The 20,121-nt window shown below is 37.9% G+C and overlaps 1 protein-coding gene across 3 annotated transcripts in view; it reads left to right on the forward strand.

Moving 5' to 3' along the window:
- The window catches only part of LOC126253211 (beta-1,4-glucuronyltransferase 1-like), a 49,886-nt gene that overhangs the window by 10,473 nt on the left and 19,292 nt on the right, over positions 1-20,121 (forward strand). The window contains exon 1 of one of the 3 annotated variants that reach the window (XM_049954390.1): positions 16,956-17,108. The exons of the other annotated variants lie outside the window; for them this stretch is intronic. Within the exon in view, the coding sequence (XP_049810347.1) occupies positions 17,031-17,108 (78 nt within the window). The 5' untranslated portion in view covers positions 16,956-17,030. Of the gene's footprint in view, positions 1-16,955; positions 17,109-20,121 lie in introns of those variants that run through there. 3 annotated transcript variants of the gene reach the window in all.

Raw genomic sequence — 20,121 nt, forward strand, 5'->3', positions numbered from 1 at the left:
AGTGAATAAATGTACTGTGAGGCTATGATTAATATTCCCAGCTACTTCATGAGATACAATACCTTACGATGTGTGAACTCCACATGTAATTCTGAGTACTTTTTTTTTTTGCAATGAATGTTTTTTAATCAAGTGAGGAGTTATCCCAGAATATTATCCCTTAAGATATACCCCAGAATATTATTCCATAAGATATCAATGGATATGCTAACTTATTGACTTCTATATCACCAAAGTTGTCAATTATTCTTATGGCAAAAGTAGTTGAACCTAAACATTTTAGCACTTCTATTTTATGTTTTTTCCAGTTCAGTTTTCCATCAATATGTACACCTAGGAACTTACAGTTTTCTGCTCTATTTATTATTTCCTGTTGGGATATTGTATTAACACTTTGCCACCCGCACGTCTCGTACAAATTTATTCGCTTGGCGCCGGCAGCGCTAATTCGTATTACTTGGCTTGTCGCCGTCCGCTTTTCACCTGGGACAAGCTCCAAACACATTGACTTTCGCCTGCTTTAATTTTTCCGGAAATCGTTCAACAAACTCGAATTTTCTTTTCAAGTAACTTCTCTGCAAGTTCTACACTGTTATAATAATTATCCATGCAGAGGTGATGCCACTTTCCATAAGAAGTTGTCAATAGTTCCATCACTGTTTTTGCTAAAGGTTGCCCAGCACCGGAATATATCTTGAATGAGGAAATGTATCCCGTACTCTAATCACACAGCATCCGAATGAGTATGCCATATTTCGTAATTTTCGATGGACTGTAAACTTTAAAACTTAACTGTCCACGCCACGGTACCATTCCTTCATCATTTGAGATGTTTTGACTTTTTGGAAAAATAATCAGGTTATGAATTGCACTTTGAAAAGCCGGTCAGCATTATCCGGTTTATTGTTGTTGTCGGAAAAATGTGAAAATGATAATGTATGTCTGAATCGGTTGCGGGACATCGTTTTGCGAAATATCGGTGTGTGTATCAACGGATTCGTTGACCAGTAATCATCGATCCTAGGTTTTTTTTTTTTTTTTTTTTTTTTTTTTTTACAATTCGCGTAAGGATAGCAAGCCCAAACCATTTTCTAAGTTCGGGTCCCGTAACGTTGACAAATTTGGCATTTTTAAAATCCAGTTTCCTTCTATTGCAATTTTGACTGTAATACTTGTTGGTTTCGTCGCTGATATATTCAAATAGATCGTTCTCAATATGTAATTCTACGATATCAACGACGCTCTGTGTATCTTTGGGAAATATGTGTGGACCCGGAGATCATTAAAATTTATTATTGGTCCTCAGTAAATCATAGGCTGTCTTCTTTGTCTGATTCATCCGAATCAGTTGGCAACCGTAGCGTTCGCCGAATTCTTCTTGGACGTATTTAACTATCTTTCGACGATTCTGCTTCACTTTCATTTTTTTGATATTTAATGTCTTCTTCCCAGTCGGCCAAGTCGTCCGGAACGTCAGACAAGACGTCCGCGCATTCATCGTAAATAATAGTATCGTCTCTTTCGTCTGCCATGATGAAAGTGCACAAGTACTTACAAAAACAAAAACCTAGTTGGCGAAACAAAACACCAACAGAATGAAAAAAGTTACTAAAGTGCAGTCACCGGCCATTGCGCGATACTATGCTCACGCACGACACCACTGTGGTGCCGTTGGCCTCTATTTTGCGCACGACACTACTGTGGTGTCGCCGGATGGCAAAGTGTTAACAGGTGTGAGACATTTTTACAAAACAAAAATGGATGAACTGCATTTCTTCTAAGTTTAGAGCTAGCCCACATATGTGAAACCATTCAGTAACTATCACAAAACATCATTTACTATTTTGTCTGTATATACTTCTTTGCTCGGCTTCAACACAGTGCTTGTACCTTCTGAAAACCGGACTAATTCTGCCTCCTGGTTCAAATAAAATGGGAGAGCATTAACATAAAGCAAAAACAGTAGTGGACCTATGATTGACTTCTACTGTAATTTCGCCCCATGCAGATGATGTGGCATCCCTCTTGTATCACTGTTTCTTAAGTAGGAACTATACTAGCGTGTACTGTAAAAACTTAACTTCCTTAATAGATTATGATAGAAACAATCAGGTGCCTTTGAAAAGTCACAGAAGATCCCATTTGGTGATATTTTGTCATTTTAGAAGTCTCATTATATGCCCAGTAAATGTATAAATAGCTGTGTCAGTAGAGTGAAATCCAAATTGTGATTGACGAAGTACCCCATTAATACACAGGTTGGTGACAACCCTGGAGTACATTATTTTCTCAAAAATTCCAGAAAAATACGTAAATGATGTAGTTATTGCCATCTGTGGAATCACCCTTTTCACAGAGAGACCTAACAGCGGCATATGCCAATCTTTCTGGGAAAACACCCTGAGTTAATGATGCATTACATAAGTGACTTAGAACATTACATATTATAGTGCCACAACTGTTTAGTGGCTTCCAAACAGTATCAGCCAAATAAAGAATATTAATGCCTTTAAGCACACAGTTAGAGAAATACTGGAGAAAAACCCATTTTATTCCTAAAATGAATTATTGGAAGGTAAATCCAAATGTATGATGCACACAAAAGCTAGAAAATAAAAGTAACTGCCATTCAGTTTTGATAAACAATATCAACATATGTAAAAGTAAACATAAGGAAGTAAGCTATAAGCTGTGAAGAAGAACTTAACACACTGTGAAATGTCATCCATTTATTATGATGTAATCTGTTCTTCGAGGGCATGCTGAAAAGTAATGTCTCTAAATTTCTTATGCATTGTAATGCATTATATGGTTGAATAAATAAACAAATAAATAGAAATAAAGCAAACTAAAGAGAAATTTGGAGTGAGAATTAAAGCACAAGAAGGAGAAACAAAAACTAAAAGGTTTTCCAATGACCTGTTCATTCTGTCAAAACAACAAGATCAGTTGACAGAATGGTTTATGTCTTGAACATGAGATGAGGATCAATAAAAGTAAAACAAGAGGAATGGGTTGTAATAAAATTAAGCCACGTGCTGACAAGGCAATTAGATTAGGAAATGCAACACCAAAAGTTGAAGAGTTTTGCTTTTGGGCAGCGAGATAACTGAGGACAGTAGCAGTAGAGAGGATATGAAACACAGACTGGCAACAGGAAGAAATGTATTTATGAAAAAGAGAAATTTGGTAACATGAAATATGAATTTAAATTTAGAGAGACTTTTCTGAAAGTATTTGTCTGAAGTGAAGCCATATATGAAAATGAAACATGGATGATAAGCAGCATAGAGAGTGAGAAAACAGAAGCTTTTGAAAAGTCGTACAGTTGAAGATTAGATAGGAGATACCGAAATGATTGGGGAGAAAAGATCATTATGGCATTTTTGACTAAAAGAAAGGTCAATTTACAGGAGGCACCAAGGAATTGTCAGTTTGCCTATGGAGGGAAGTGTGGTGAATAAAAATTGTAGAGGGAGACAAATGCTTGGCTATAGTCAGCAGGTTCAAGTGGATATATTTTGAAATAGTTATGCAGTGATGTAGAAGTGTGTGCAGAGTGGAGCAGGATGAAAAGCTGCAGCAAATCAGTCTTCAGACCGAAGATCACAACAGTGAGTAAAGTCCCAGGAATGTGATCATTTATTCTCCCTTTAACTACTGGGTATTGGCTGTCATTGTAAATTCTATTGGGTATTTATGGCTAGCGTGGTAGTAAGCGAAGTTTATTGTGGTGGCATTGTTTGAAGATTGACAGTAAATCAATTGACGAGCTGGATTGGGGGTTATTGTTTCCTGTGGTTGACAAATATCCAGCCAAAATGATTGTATCATCTTCAAACATAGAGAATTCACTCCTGACTATTCCTGACTGTTGGGAGTAAGGAAAGTGGAAGCAAAATTTAAATTTAATAAAAATAAATGGATCTCAACCTTTTAAAGTAAGTAACCATTTGATAGGGTAAAGTTTCTAAAAATGTATGTCTGGACTGTGGTCTTGTATGACAGTGAAGTAGTTCATTTGGGATGTCAACTATCAAACATTAGTTAGTGGTATAATGATGCCACTTTCTGTAATAGCAGTTCACATTTGACACAGTCAGAGGCACTCTCTGACAATCAAATGCATTGATATGACTTGGAACGATGATGTTCTTTGTGCGAAACTTGAGGATGGAAGTAACTTTTGCGTGATGTGTAACTGCCAGGTAACATAGCTTGATGAAACATGGACCATACATAGAAACAATTGTTACAGAAGGCAACGAAGAAATACGCAATGAGATGAACAGAAATGCTACTTTTATTGAAAGACAGTAAACACAATTACAGTAAGTCATCACGTTTCATGATAGTCCCCTGAACATTACAAAAGGTTTGACATGGTTCTTAATAGGGTGTTTGATCACCACAGATGGCAATGCATGATCTGCAACATAATCTCAAGCTTGCCCCAAGGTTGGTGAGAAGTTCTTGTGGTAGAGTGTTCGATTCCTTCACCAGCATAGTTGACAGCTGCTGGTTGGTTGATGGTGCATGTGGATGTGCAACAATATGCCTCCCTAATGCATCTTACGGTGCTCGGTGGGATTTAAGTCGGGGAATGGTCAGGGCAGTCCATTCACCAAATATCTTCTCATTCCAAGAGCTCCTCTATTTGCTCTGTTTGATGTAGTTGCCCATTATCAACTGTTAAGGTCATCGCACCCCTGATTGGAACTACAGTGGTAAAGAGGAAGTTGAGACAAACAGTTTGATAGAAGGATGCCCATACCCAGGAGCTAGGCGGACACCGTAGCCCATCCCTCCACCTCCCACCCCTAAACTCTCAGGGGAAGGAAAATATATACTGTAGTCAGGTGTTTTTCTTTCAAGAAAATGGCTTAAAAGTTAGTATTATGCAGATTTTTAACAGTGTCAGAACTGGAACTTTTTATGGCTTCTTACAAGTCGCTATTCATCTTCCAAAGTATTAAAAATATTCCATAGCTCCAGGTGTAGACCCCCCTTCTACAAACTGTTGTGTGGACACCCTTGGTTTTATGCAGGACACTTGTGGCCTATCAAGTCAAGAAACTACCTTTAATTGGTCTACAAAAACCACCACCTAAGTTAAAGCGCATGCATGTTACGCGAGATTTTCAGTGTTCTTCTGCTCTCCTTGCACAAATTAATAGTCCTAAGGGGGGAACAATGAGTAGAACCCTTTTTGTATGAAATTTAGTGAAGTTTAATTTTGTACTGGGACACATTTCGCCAGAGGCTACTGTTTTCGAGTTATTCAAGAAAAATGTAAATAAGTGACCTTTAAACATACACCCACCAAAATGCATCTGACTTCACCAGTCAGGATTTTTAGTATGTTGTTCATGGCCCTCCCTCCTACCACTGTAATAAAATTTGTGACTACAAGAGTGATTTCCAATATTCCATCATTTTTGGTCTTCATTGAGTGGAATATTATGCAGCCTGCTCAATCATTTGTAAAATTAACATTTGGGCAAAATTTATCTTGCAATTTTGTGAATGTTAACAGTGTAAAATTAACAGTTAAATAGTTTTGTTTATCAGGCCTTCCTACTACGAAACAACTGTGCCCTTAAGTTTTAAGTTCAGATGGAATTGTAAAACTAATTAGTTTTTACGGAACGTTTACAAGTCTTTCTTCTTTCATTAGTCTCACAGGCATGGCTGGTTTAAGACCGAAAAGTAATAAGCCACCACTTGGAGCAAAGCCTTGTAGAGTAAAGTGATGTTGCTTGGGGCACCAAGCTCGCTGGATTTTTTTTTTTTTGTGGGGGGGGGGGGGGGGGGACAGTGGCGGCTGTGCCTGTCATTTTACAATAGCTCAAATTGAAAATTAACTTTATTGATCAATGCTAATTTAATGTCCAAAATTATGAAAATAAAAAGTGACATTGGTTTACACTTGTTTAATTGCTACACTAATGACATTGTGTAAAACACTGTACTGAAGTTATCAGTTACACCATGAAATCAATTTTATGGGATTTTGAAGTTTGAATAATTTTAATAAATCATAAGCCAGTTGCTAAGAGTATTTTATGTGCCAATTCTATTACTGCCTATTTTTATAGTCTAGGCTCGCATTAATTTATCTTGAAATCTATAAAATCTGCTTTTGTCTGATACTTCAATACACATAAGTAGAACAAATGACTAAACCATTTACCAGAAATTTAAATTGCAGAAGAAAGGAGGCAGTCTCTTTATTTTGACATATCACTTATCACAGTTTAGACATCAGTCCTTTCTTTTCAATGAATTGTCATCATTGCTAGCCCATTAAGATGAGTCTCATTAGGTATATCTTCATTCTTATGAGGGTAGAAAAATTGTGCTCATTTGTAATCATCATCACTGACTAAATAACTAAGAGCTGTAGAAATCGAAACACATTAGGATAAATCTGACGATCGCGGACAAACAAAGCTTCCATTGTGTTTTGAAGCAACTGCTCCAGTTGACTCAGATGTTGATGAAACAGTTTCAACTCAGCCATTCTCGTTGTTAAATCAGCGACCAATGCACCAGAGGCATAAAATGAATGGAGCTTTGTCTTCATCATTGATACCCGTGTCTTCAGTTTTTCATGGTAGAAGACAATTAAAGCTGTAAAAAATCTCACAACATGGTAAGAAGCAATCCTGCAGTGAACTAATGAAGGCATCCAGAAAGGGTATGAACACAGACACTTTGCAGTAACCCTCAACATCATCATCGGTATGCTGAATTGCACAATGTGCTTGCTCGGTAGAAATGCGTGGTGGCTTGATTTCAACTCCATTGGCCGAAGCTAATTCCTCAAATACTAAGAAAAACCAACTGAAAGTATCATCAACATTTTCTCTAATTGCCAGCAGTTTCCTTTTGAAATCCGTTGCAATGTTGATTAATTCTGCAAAATCTATACCTCGGTGCTGAAGTTGACAGCAGATGGTTTCACCCATCACAAACAGTTCAGAAAGAATTACGAAAAAGACGACAAAATCTCCCTTAGTGATGGTTGCTAACAAATCATGGCATCAAGGTATGTGCTCTTGTTATCAAATTCTTGAATCAAACAACACAACAGTATACACTGATGTAAAAAAAAAAATCGTAACACCAAGAGGAGCTGCGTGACATAAACAAAAGTTGGTAAGCATGTTTCTACATCTGAAAACAGTGTCTATTCCAGTTTCGCGCCAGTGGCGTTAGTAGGCCATTATGAGGATGCAACTCAGTTTCGCTTTAAATACACACTGTAAAGTTCGTGATTGTTAGTTATCTTTGAGGTTGGACATGGTGAGTTGATGTTATTGGCATATGCCTTTAAGGTGACGAAGATGCCATTATTGACATCTCACTGAGTTTGAAACGGCTCGTGTAACAGGTTACAAGAAATTGGATGTTTGTGATATTGCAGACAGACTTGCGAGGAATGTAGTCACTGTACATGTCTGCTAGCAGCAGTGGTCACGAGAATGTACGGTCAGAAGAAGACTGGGCTCCGTGCAGCCACATGGCACTACCAAGAGAGATGACCGTTGTGTTCAGCGTGGGGCTCTGGCACGTCATACTGCTTCTGCAGCTGCAATCTGAGCAGCAGTTGATGCCACAGTGACACAATGAACTGTCACAAATCGGTTGCTTCAAGGATAGCCCCGAGTCAGATGCCTTGTGGCATGCATACCACTGACCCCAAACCACCACCATTTGCGACTTCAGAGGTGTCAAGCAAGAGTTCATTGGAGGGCTGGGTGGAGGCCTGTTGTATTTTTTGATGAAGGCTGGTTTTGCCTCAATGCCAGTGATGGGTGTGTGTTGGTTAGAATGGGGCCAGTTGTGGCCCTGCAAGCAACCTGTCAGTGCACTAGACACACTGGACGTGCAGCTGGAGTTATGGTCTGGGGTGCAATTTTGTATGAGAGCAGGAGCACTCTCGTGGTTATCTCATGCACCCTGACTGCAAATTTTTATGTCAGTCTGTTGATTTGACCTGTTGTGTTGCCATTTTTAAACAGCATTCCAGGGGGTGTTTTCCAACAGCATAGAGCTCACCCACATACTGCTGTTATAATCCAGCATGCTCTACTTGGAGTCGACATTTTGCCTTGGCCTGCTTCATCACCAGATCTATCTGTGGCAGTTACACTGGTTATTAATGACTAGCATTTCACATATGCAATGGCTCATCTTGCGCTTATGTTGGTCTGTGATCTTGCAATGTTAATCACTTAAATATGTTACCTAGACAAATGTATTCCAGAAATTTCACTATTGTACGTTAATTATTTTTTGGCATTGTGATTTTTTTCCATCCTTGAATCCATCCAGTCAGAATGTGCAGCTAGAGGGTAGTCCTGTTATATGAACGCATGAGCTGTACAAGCTTTTCTCGAGATGGATGCAGCACCATCATAGCTTTGACCTTGTAAAAATGAAACATCAAGACCGTATTTTACCAAATTTTCAATTATAGATCCAGCAAGTCCTTTGCCAGTCACATAAAACACTGGAGCGATTTGCAGAAAATCTTCACAAATCTCGAGATCTGGGGAATTATAATGGGAACAAAGAGAGAGTTACACTATTCCAGCAATGTCAGCAGTTTCTTGGCAGGAACCGTGAAACCTTTGACGTCATATTCCCACGAGTTGGTTATTAATGCAACTGATGATCTGATTTAGGAATGGGGCACTAATGTACTTGGTGTGTTCACCAGATCCTTACAAACTTATTCATAGGTTTTTGTCACCTTTTGTGTGACAGTTTAGAATGACTCGAAAGTTACCCATGTTCTTGTCATCTTGGTTGTCAGTTTCAATGGGCCTGAAGACCCCCTGTCCCCCTAAGCCACCTGCTACACCAAGCCTTGGTCCAGGTAATGCTTTATTATCTTCTCCCTTGTCATGTGAACAAAATTGTCACCATTGATTACAGCAGCGTTATGGTAAGCATTGCTCGCACGAATGTTGAAATATTCAAGAGCATGCTGTTCGAAAACTTGGAAGTTACCAGGGCTCTAACATTTTGATGAATACCTTAACCTGAACTTGTCTTAGCGAAAAACTCACTGTACTTACAGAAGGCACCGTCCTCTTTGGGAGAATATACCAACCAAAAATATTTCTTCATCAAACTTAGGTAGAACTTATGATATTGGCCACTTTGCAAACTGAGGAGAAATTTGTAAATTGCGTTGGGTGCAAAAAGATTTTGGAAATGTTGTTGCTTCATATGGTAATAAACTTTTGTTATTTAATTGAAAACAATCACTTACAGCCTGGTGGTGGATTGTCAGAGCTTGATGTGTCAATGAAAGATGTTGATTTTGCTTCAGGACCCAACAAAGTTGAGTGTGAATTGCTTCTGTTGTTTGATTACAGCGGCAGAATATGTGATGGATCATCCATTTTCCCGGCATCAGAGGACAGAGTTTCTTCTAGTCATGGTGTTTTGGAGAAGTATTTAAAATGTTCCCACTTTTTGTTTCACAATGCATTGTGTTAGCTCTCAAAATAAAGATTTCACTGTACTAGCTTCATAGCAGTGGTTTTCACAACACTGTCATTTCAACAATTTACTCACTTGGTTTAAGAATCATGAAAGAAGGTTGTATACATGGAAGAACCCTGGAGATACTAAAAGGTATCAGATAGATTATATAATGGTAAGACAGAGATTTAGGAACCAGGTTTTAAATTGTAAGACATTTCCAGGGGCAGATGTGGACTCTGACCACACTCTGTTGGTTATGACCTGTAGATTAAAACTGAAGAAACTGCAAAAAGGTAGGAATTTAATGAGATGGGACCTGGATAAACTGAAAGAACCAGAGGTTGTACAGAGTTTCAGGGAGAGCATAAGGGAACAAGTGACAGGAATGGGGGAAAGAAATACAGTAGAAGAAGAATGGGTAGCTTTGAGGGATGAAGTAGTGAAGGCAGCAGAGGATCAAGTAGGTAAAAAGACGAGGTCTAGTAGAAATCCTTGGGTAACAGAAGAAATATTGAATTTAATTGATGAAAGGAGAAAATATAAAAATGCAGTAAATGAAGCAGGCAAAAAGGAATACAAACGTCTCAAAAATGAGATGACAGGAAGTGCAAAATGGCTAAGCAGGGATGGCTAGAGGACGAATGTAAGGATGTAGAGGCTTATCTCACTAGGGGTAAGATAGATACTGCCTACAGGAAAATTAAAGAGACCTTTGGAGATAAGAGAACGATTTGTATGAATATCAAGAGCTCAGATGGAAACCCAGTTCTAAGCAAGGAAGGGAAAGCAGAAAGGTGGAAGGAGTATATAGAGGGTCTATACAAGGGCGATGTACTTGAGGACAATATTATGGAAATGGAAGAGGATGTAGATGAAGATGAAATGGGAGATACAATACTGCGTGAAGAGTTTGACAGAGCACTGAAAGACCTGAGTCGAAACAAGGCCCCCGGAGTAGACAACATTCCATTGGAACTACTGACGGCCTTGGGAGAGCCAGTCCTGACAAAACTCTACCATCTGGTGAGAAAGATGTATCAAACAGGCGAAATACCCTCAGACTTCAAGAAGAATATAATAATTCCAATCCCAAAGAAAGCAGGTGTTGACATGTGAAAATTACCGAACTATCAGTTTAATAAGTCACAGCTGCAAAATACTAACATGAATTCTTTACAGACAAATGGAAAAACTAATAGAAGCCAACCTCGGGGAAGATCAGTTTGGATTCCGTAGAAACACTGGAACACGTGAGGCAATACTGACCTTACGACTTATCTTAGAAGAAAGATTAAGGAAAGGCAAACCTACGTTTCTAGCATTTGTAGACTTAGAGAAAGCTTTTGACAATGTTGACTGGAATACTCTCTTTCAAATTCTAAAGATGGCAGGGGTAAAATACAGGGAGCGAAAGGCTATTTACAATTTGTACAGAAACCAGATGGCAGTTATAAGAGTCGAGGGACACGAAAGGGAAGCAGTGGTTGGGAAGGGAGTAAGACAGGGTTGTAGCCTCTCCCCGATGTTATTCAATCTGTATATTGAGCAAGCAGTAAAGGAAACAAAAGAAAAATTCGGAGTAGGTATTAAAATCCATGGAGAAGAAATAAAAACTTTGAGGTTCGCTGATGACATTGTAATTCTGTCAGAGACAGCAAAGGACTTGGAAGAGCAGTTGAATGGAATAGACAGTGTCTTGAAAGGAGGATATAAGATGAACATCAACAAAAGCAAAACGAGGATAATGGAATGTAGTCGAATTAAGTCGGGTGATGCTGAGGGAATTAGATTAGGAAATGAGACAATTAAAGTAGTAAAGGAGTTTTGCTATTTGGGGAGCAAAATAACTGATGATGGTCGAAGTAGAGAGGATATAAAATGTAGACTGGCAATGGCAAGGAAAGCGTTTCTGAAGAAGAGAAATTTGTTAGCATCGAGTATAGATTTAAGTGTCAGGAAGTCATTTCTGAAAGTATTTGTATGGAGTGTAGCCATGTATGGAAGTGAAACATGGACGATAAATAGTTTGGACAAGAAGAGAATAGAAGCTTTCGAAATGTGGTGCTAAAGAAGAATGCTGAAGATTAGATGGGTAGATCACATAACTAATGAGGAAGTACTGAATAGGATTGGGGAGAAGAGAAGTTTGTGGGACAACTTGACCAGAAGACGGGACCGGTTGGTAGGACATGTTCTGAGGCATCAGGGGATCACCAATTTAGTATTGGAGGGCAGCTTGGAGGGTAAAAATCGTAGAGGGAGACCAAGAGATGAATACACTAAGCAGATTCAGAAGGATGTAGGTTGCAGTAGGTACTGGGAGATGAAGAAGCTTGCACAGGATAGAGTAGCATGGAGAGCTGCATCAAACCACTCTCAGGACTGAAGACCACAACAACAACAACAACAACTCACTGGTAACACAAAGAAACGTATACGAAACAAACCGGAACAGTGCCTGGTCAGTACATGGTCCAGCAGTGTCCTCCACCTCTGTAATGCACATTGTTTGTGTATTCATTAACTTTCATTTGTTGGTACTGTAATATGCTGAGACTGAGCTCATAACCTTTGCATTTATGAAACTGAAGTGTGTTGCTGTACTAAAAGAAAATGGAAACATGTTATGTTACTATATAATGGTACATGTTGCTTAAATAAATAATCTTTAACAAACTCTATTTACTATTAACCAGTCACAACATACAACCCACCATTTATCGTCGATTCTCTTTTTTGCAGAGATTCGTTTGGAAACAATCTGTTTTTGGCATATTGTAACAGCATACAACCCGCTTCTTCAAATGTACTAAAGCAGGGGTGCGGTTAACTATTGTTTTCTACCCATAGCGTTATGATATTGTGTGCTGGTGTCTAATAAAAACATGTTTATAATTTCCCATTTCGGGGGGGGGGGGGGGGGCCTTAAGCCTGGAGGTCCACCCCCCTTACATGCGTGACTGTATAACATTAATGAAAAGAAGACTGGAAAATATCGAATATGGGAAACAATTCATGTAGTCACAAATTTTAGCACAGTGATAGGAGGGAGTGCCTTAACAACATACTAAAAATCTTGTCTGGTGGGGGTGAGTGTGGGGGTACTTGTGAAGGTGATGTTTTTTACGTTTTCCTTGTATCTTGAAAACCAATGGCATTAGCAAATATAATATTACTAATAAATGAAAGGAAATATAATAAACCTGTTGGAAGATGTGATAGGTGGATGAAAGATTACACACAATGAAATTGAGACTCACCTTAACATTCAAAGAAACTGAAGTATACAACAAAGTTAAGTTTCTGTTCTAAAAACATCTTTCTTCACGAGTTAAGACTGAAAATAAGATATGAGAAAATATAAATAAGTCAAATGAAAACTGTAACTGGGTAAGAAATAAGCGGGAAAGGTGCCAATAGCCTGTAACTTGTAAAATTATTGTTAACAGGGTGCATTATGTTCATTAGGTTGCATCAGAATTCAAACACACAAACACTGGCACAGAACAATGTAAAGATAGCCACACAAACAGCTACGTGCACCAGGAATGAACTTCAGTCTGTGTAGTAAAGGTAAACATATTGAAATTCACTATGTGTACAGAACGAACATTCAGTAAAGTGATGCATGTTGTCACTTCATTAAGTCTACTCATGGAGTCAGAAGTTTGCAAGTGGTGTAACGTCTGTGTCTAGTGCTCCTTATCTGGATCTGGTGCAATCATATTGTGACAACTGGAGAAACTATAGCTGTTAAAGCAATCATAATGAAAAACCATGCAGGTTCACATGGTAGCAATTGGAAACATTAGTCATGGTTCAGTACACCATATTGTGAATGATGTGCTCCAGTTTGAAACAGTGTTTATGTGTGAAAATAACATGCAGTTGTCACTATTCTTCTGTAGTGTAGTGCATAGAGCAAGGTGATCATCACCAGATATCAAACCTGGATTGACTGCCACCAACATGAAACGAAGAATGCAGGTAACAAAACATGTGCTATTTCTTATCTTGCAACAAAACAAACCAAGGGAGTTTCCAGCTTGGCCATCAGCAGAGAGGTTATGCTGATCCTCTTATGAGACACAAAAGGCAGTAAGTTGTCAGTTTTCTGTGGCACATTTTCCCCTAACCGACTTGTACAACTCTCTTCATCACTACCACCATACTGTGTTACACATTTTCAAGGTTGGAATCATATGTAGTGAGTGTCATGTCATCAGCAGAATGCATATGGTACAACTATGGATAAATCATTAATATAATTTATAAACAGAAAATATTCTAGAGTAGATCCCTGTGCTACCCTTTGTAACTGGAAGGGAATCTGACTGTCAATTATTTACCTTCATCATCTGTTTCTTATTGTTCAAGTAAGACTGCACTGAGCATACAGCTTTCTCTCCTGTCATGTGTTCTAGTTAGTTTCTGTTATGTTTGCGTCTAGCTGTATAGCAGTTAGAGCTATTCCGCCATGCAGTCCACCAAATGGGCCAGTGGTCTGCACCACATCAGTAAGTAGTGTGACTGGGTTGCATCAGCAGTCTCTGTGGCATGGATGTAGTCTTGAGTTGACAGTTTGCTGTCAAGTGCCCCACACTATCTACAATGTATAAAACATCAAAAAAGTACAATTTGAGCTCAGAGTAATTGTGCTCAAGGCTACAGCACTGTACACCATATAGTTATATTAATTAAAATACATACAACATTGCACAATCCAGTATTATTCTAGAACAACAATATATAATCAGTTTAGTACACGGTTCAGAATTGAGGTCACAAGAGATGGAATACAGTTGAAAAAGTACGGCCAGTTAAAGACACACAAAAACTTTAAAAAGTGTAGTGTCAGAATCAAAGTGTTACCATAAAATGAGGCAATTAGAAACAAAACTTCCAAAACAAGTTCCATGCTATTGTGTCAGAAGAGAAATGGGAATATCATTTAAGGATGTGTTTGTCTAGGTTGATAGTGAACCAATCTAACAGGGGAATTATGAATTTCTAAGTTGGCTACCCTCTAAGTTGACATTTTGTTCACTCTATGACAAACATTGGATGTGATACTGAATTTTATTTTTATTTACTTGTCAAGTTCCAGAGGAGCAAATCTCCAAGGTCATGGAATGTGTCAGTACAGGAAATTACAACATAAACGCAATAACATATAAAAATAAATGTCCATGAGCCTTAAAAAAGCCAGTCCATAAGTTTAAGTAAACACTATCAGCAATACAATAAAAATCAGCTTAATTTTTCAAGGAACTCCTCGAAAGAATAGGAGTGACCCATGAGGAAACACTTCAGTTTCGATTTGAAAGTGCGTGGATTACTGCTAAGATTTTTGAATTTGAGTGGCAGCTTATTGAAAATGGATGCAGCAGTATACTGCACACCTTTTTGCACAAGAGTTAAGGAAGTCCGATCCAAATGTAGGTTTGATTTCTGCCGAGTATTAACTGAGTGAAAGCTGCTTATTCTTCGGAATAAACTAATATTGGTGACAAGAAACGACAATAAGGAATATACGTATTGAGAGGCCAATGTCAAAATACCCAGACTCATGAACAGAGGTTGACAAGAGGTTCATGAACTCACTCCACTTATTGCTCGAACCGCCTGTTTCTGAGCCAAAAATATCCTTTTAGAATGGGAAGAGTTACCCCAAAATATAATACCATACAACAATAGTGAATGAAATAACCAAAGTAGACTAATTTTCGTGTCAAATGATCACTCACTTCTGATAACGTTCGAACAGTAAAAATGGCAATATTAAGTCTTTGAACAAGATCCTCAACGTGGGCTTTCCACGACAGCTTACTATCTATCTGAACACCTAGAAATTTGAACTGTTCAGTTTCACTTAGCATATTTCCATTCTGTGAAATTAAAACGTCAGGTTTTGTTGAATTGTGTGTTAGAAACTGTAAAAACTGAGTCTTACTGTGATTTAGCGTTAGTTTATTTTCTACAAGCCATGAACTGAGGTCATGTACTGCACTATTTGAAACCGAGCCAATGTTGCACACAACGTCCTTTACTACCAAGCTAGTACCCCACTCAGACCCCACATCACAGCTGTTATCAACATTGTTAATAATGACCTTTTCTGCCTGTTGCTAAGGTAAGACGTGAACCAACTGTGAGCTGCTCCCTGTATTCCGTAATGGTCCAACTTCTGGAGCAATCTTTTGTGATCAACACAATCAAATGCCTTAGTTAAATCAAAAAATATGCCAAGCGTTCGAAACCTTTTGTTTAACCCATCCAGTAACCTCACAGAGAAAAGAGAATATAGCATTTTCAGTTGTTAAACGACTTCTAAAGCCGAACTGTACATTTGATAGCAAATCGTGTGATATAAAATGATCAATTATCCTTACATACATAGCCTTTTCAATAACTTTTGCAAGCACTGATGGCATAGAAATAGGTCTTAAAATTATCTACATTATCCCTTTCTCCCTTTCTATAAAGCAGCTTTACTATTGAGTACTTTAATCGCTCAGGAAACTGACCATTCCTAAAGGAAAAATTGCAAATATGGCTAAATACAGGGCTAACATGTGCAGCACAGTACTTTAATATTCTGATAGACACTCCATCTTAACCATGAGAGTCCCTAGTCTTCAGTGATTTACTTAATAACTCAGTTTCCCTCTTGTCTGTATCACAGAGGAGTATTACAGACATCAATCTCGGAAAGGCATTTGCCAAGAAAGTTATATGATTTCCTGTAGAAACTAAATTTTTATTTAATTCACCAGCAATGCTCAGAAAATGATTGTTAAATACTGTACATATATCTGATTTATCAGTAACAGAAATATTTTTACTGGAACTGACTTTATATCATCGACCTTGTGCTGCTGACCAGACACTTCCTTCACAACTGACCATATGGTTTTAATTTTTTTTGTTTACTTCAATTTATTTGCAAGTACCAATCTAAACTGCATTTTTAAAATTTAAGTACTTGGTAAGCAAACTTCCAATTCCCTTTCATTAACCATGTAGGATTGTGGTTTTGGAATTTGTGGGGTGAATAGAAACAGTAATCACCAGCGTTTCTTCAGAAGAAGACCGAGAATGGGCACCGTTCTCATCCCAGGAGATTGTACTATGACTAGCATGTAAAATTTGTTACTTAGAAGACAATTTAAAAAAAAAAAGGCCAATTGAACATGTGTAACAGATGAGGAGTCATTTTTTAATCAAGGAGATGTTGTTTGAGAATATGGTATTAGAGTTAATGTATTAACAAACAAACCAAGCCCACCTATTTAATGTTATATTTAATATTAAAATAAGGAAATTAGAGGTAAAAACATTTTTATTTGCAAAGTAGAATAAAAAATTACAATTTGTGCAGTATCTTTAGTTTTTGTACTGAAAAAAAACTTTTTTCTAACTAGATGAATTTTGTTTCTTATTCTTGTAGATCAAAAACAGGTTTTTACAAGTTCCTGTTCACCCCAAAGACCAAAAAATAGTAAGACTCACCCTTCTCTCCAAAAATGAAAATGTATAATAACTCAAAAAGTAAACAGTTAATGCAGATGAAATTAGTTCCACTCAAAAGAAGGCTGCATGAGGTACTTATACTGAAATTCTGTAACTCTGTGGACAAATTCATGCTAGATGAATTGGTAATTTGAGCTGGGCACAACTTGTCACATATTCTACTAGGTATATCTGGCTGTTCAGAGAAATACCATTTTAGTGTTAAATTGTTATTTATCAGTGGATAAATTATTGTAGCTGTTATGGGCGTCCCCAGCGAGGGGCAGGGGGGTGGGGGGCAGCTGCCCCCTACCCCCCCCCCCCCCTAGAAGATATTCGCATTTTTTCACTAATGTACTGTTTTATTTAATAAGAAATGCTGCATGTTTTCTCGGATTGTACAAGTGCATTCTTGTATTTAAAATGTTTATTAAAAGCAGTTTTTCACTGGTTTACTGTTTTATTTAATAAGAAGTGCTGTATGTTGTCTTGAGTCCTTGTTTCCTGAGACTAGTATGACCTGCCCCCCCCCCCCCCCCCCCCCAGTTCAGGTCCTGGGTATGACCTTGGTAACTGTAATGTAAATTTCTGACATATCTCCTGTACACAAATCAGATAGACTGCAAATGTATGTCATGACATGAATAATCCATAGTTCACAATTCCCTTAACTGCATAATGCAATTTTGTTCAGTTTTTTTCCCACAACCTTTCTCAGTATTTCAGTTTGATTAACAAGTACACATTTTTTATTCTACTGATTTTTGTTTATTTCCAACTAGTTTTCGGCTTATCAGACCATCTTCAGGAAGCAATGACTAGCTTTGCGAGAGACACTACACTGAGCTAACCAAACATTACCAGCAAAGATACAATCTATTTGCACAGAATGTTGTGCACAAAACTTGCTTTTAATGTTGAAATTACACTTTACGCGATGAACAATATTAAGTGCAGTAAATAATTAAACTACACAATGTTACAGCATTACAGGTGAGGGTGTTTATAAGATCTTGACTTTGGTTGAGAAACTGACAAACTGAGCACCCTTAACTTATGCTGTGCACCAAATATGTTAAAAATAAACAAAAAGGCAGTAGAACAGTGTAGATGTTACTCAAACTCAGATATGGAATTGTTTTATCAAGAAGTAATGGAAGAATCCATAAATGACTCAGTATCATCAGCATGAATGGAATGTGTGCTGTGTTTGTAACTAAAACAGATACAGTGACTCATAATATTGTTCAGTGCTCACTTGCTTCTTTGTTCTCCACTGATCAGTCTAGGTCTGTACTGAATTTTTTTCTGGCAGAACTTTGCACCCATGTACACAGAGGCAGCTGATATGCACCTTGTGTATGGTTATCTGAGATGTAATGGGAGTGCACAGCAACATTATGATGAACTGACTGTACAATGATAGTACATTCATTCATTCATTCATCTGAATGACAATCTTGAGGCAGCCACTGCAGACTACTTTTCCACAGTGTATTAAAAAAAAAAAAAAAAGAAATTATTATTAGTGGCAATGCACAGACTATAAACACAATCATGGAATTACATTGCCAACATATTGTAACTGTTGGAGTTTCTATGTTGATTAGAGCACGCAATTTGGCTATGGAACCATGCCATTGTCCTGTTGTGGTAGGTGTTTGGTTTTCATATGACTACCCCTAAAACTTTAAATTATTTTGACATTAGGCCCCACAGAGAGAGATTGAATGGTAACCTCTACAGAAAGTTTATTTGCATGCCTCCCCAAACTTCCTAGAAGATGTGCAACTGATTTTTTTTGTAGCCTTGTGTGGTTTTAAAAAGGCTGTGCACCTGATATGAGGGATCTCCTTGATGTACACTATGGACAGTGCTGGACTGATGAGTACCAACATTTTTCCACAACTGGCTGTATGTCTAATGCCCTATTATTCCTCATTACTGTATTGTTTCGACGCTGAAGCTGTTTTCAAACACCATGATATACATCAATATTCTGTGTTGTTCGTAGCAATGGTGCTTCATGGCTAGCTCATTTTCCATGTATATGTTGATATATTTTTTCTTCCAGACAACACAATGAGCCTACTTTAGGAGACTAGTTAACATTTGCATGGATTTGGTTGCTTGGATTTTCACTCATCTGTAGATGAATCCTGGATATTGCAAAGCAGATAATCACACTAACTTTGCAAATTTTTCTAGTATAATTACATCTGCATTCGTAATCTGTAAACCACTGTGAAGTGTATGAGAGGGAACTTCCCATTAACTATGTATCAGAGTTTTCTCCCACTCCATGTTTGTATTGAGTGTGGTAAGAATGACTACTTATGTATGTCTGTGCATGCTGAAATTTTCCTTATCTTTGTGGTGCCTATGGGAACAGCATATTGGGGGCTGTAAAATATTTCTGGAGCCCTCCCTTAATATTGGTTCTTGAAACATTGTGATTAGGCTTTTATATGATACTTGACACCACTCTTCAAGGATGTGTCAGTTCAGGTATTTCAGCATGTCTCTGACACTCTCCTTGTCACCATTTGTGTTGCTCTCCTTTAGATATGTTCAGTAACCTTTGTTAGTCTATTTGATATGGCATTCTGACCTGAGATGCTGGAGTTGGCAGTCGTGTGTGTGTGAGATGTGTTTGCTTGCGTGTGTGAATGGTGCGTGTCACTCTTTTACTGATGAAGACTGTGGCCGAAAGCTTTATGTAAATGTCTTTTAATTGTGCGTGTCTGCAACTTGATGTTCCTTCTTTACAGTAAGTAGCACTCTTATCTTTCCCTACATTGTTGATATTCCTACCTGGAGTTTCCATTGTTTGATATAGGGCCCCCACATTTGAATGAATATTCTAGACTGGGTCAACAAGTGTTTTGTAAGCAGTCTCCTTTATAGATTGAATGTATTTTCCTAGTATCCTATCAGTGTGAACTGCAGCCCAAAACTTGGTTTAGCATGGTTTCTGTATCCTGTTCTAAACTGATAAAGTGAACTTTTGTTTTTTGTTATTCAGGCAGGATTATTACATGGAAAATTTATTCTGTTATTATCATGAGACTCAGTATCTTTAACAATATTTCCTGATAAAAAAAG

The sequence above is a fragment of the Schistocerca nitens genome, chromosome 4 (genome assembly GCF_023898315.1).
Source record: "Schistocerca nitens isolate TAMUIC-IGC-003100 chromosome 4, iqSchNite1.1, whole genome shotgun sequence".
In the NCBI taxonomy this organism is placed as follows: domain Eukaryota; kingdom Metazoa; phylum Arthropoda; class Insecta; order Orthoptera; family Acrididae; genus Schistocerca; species Schistocerca nitens.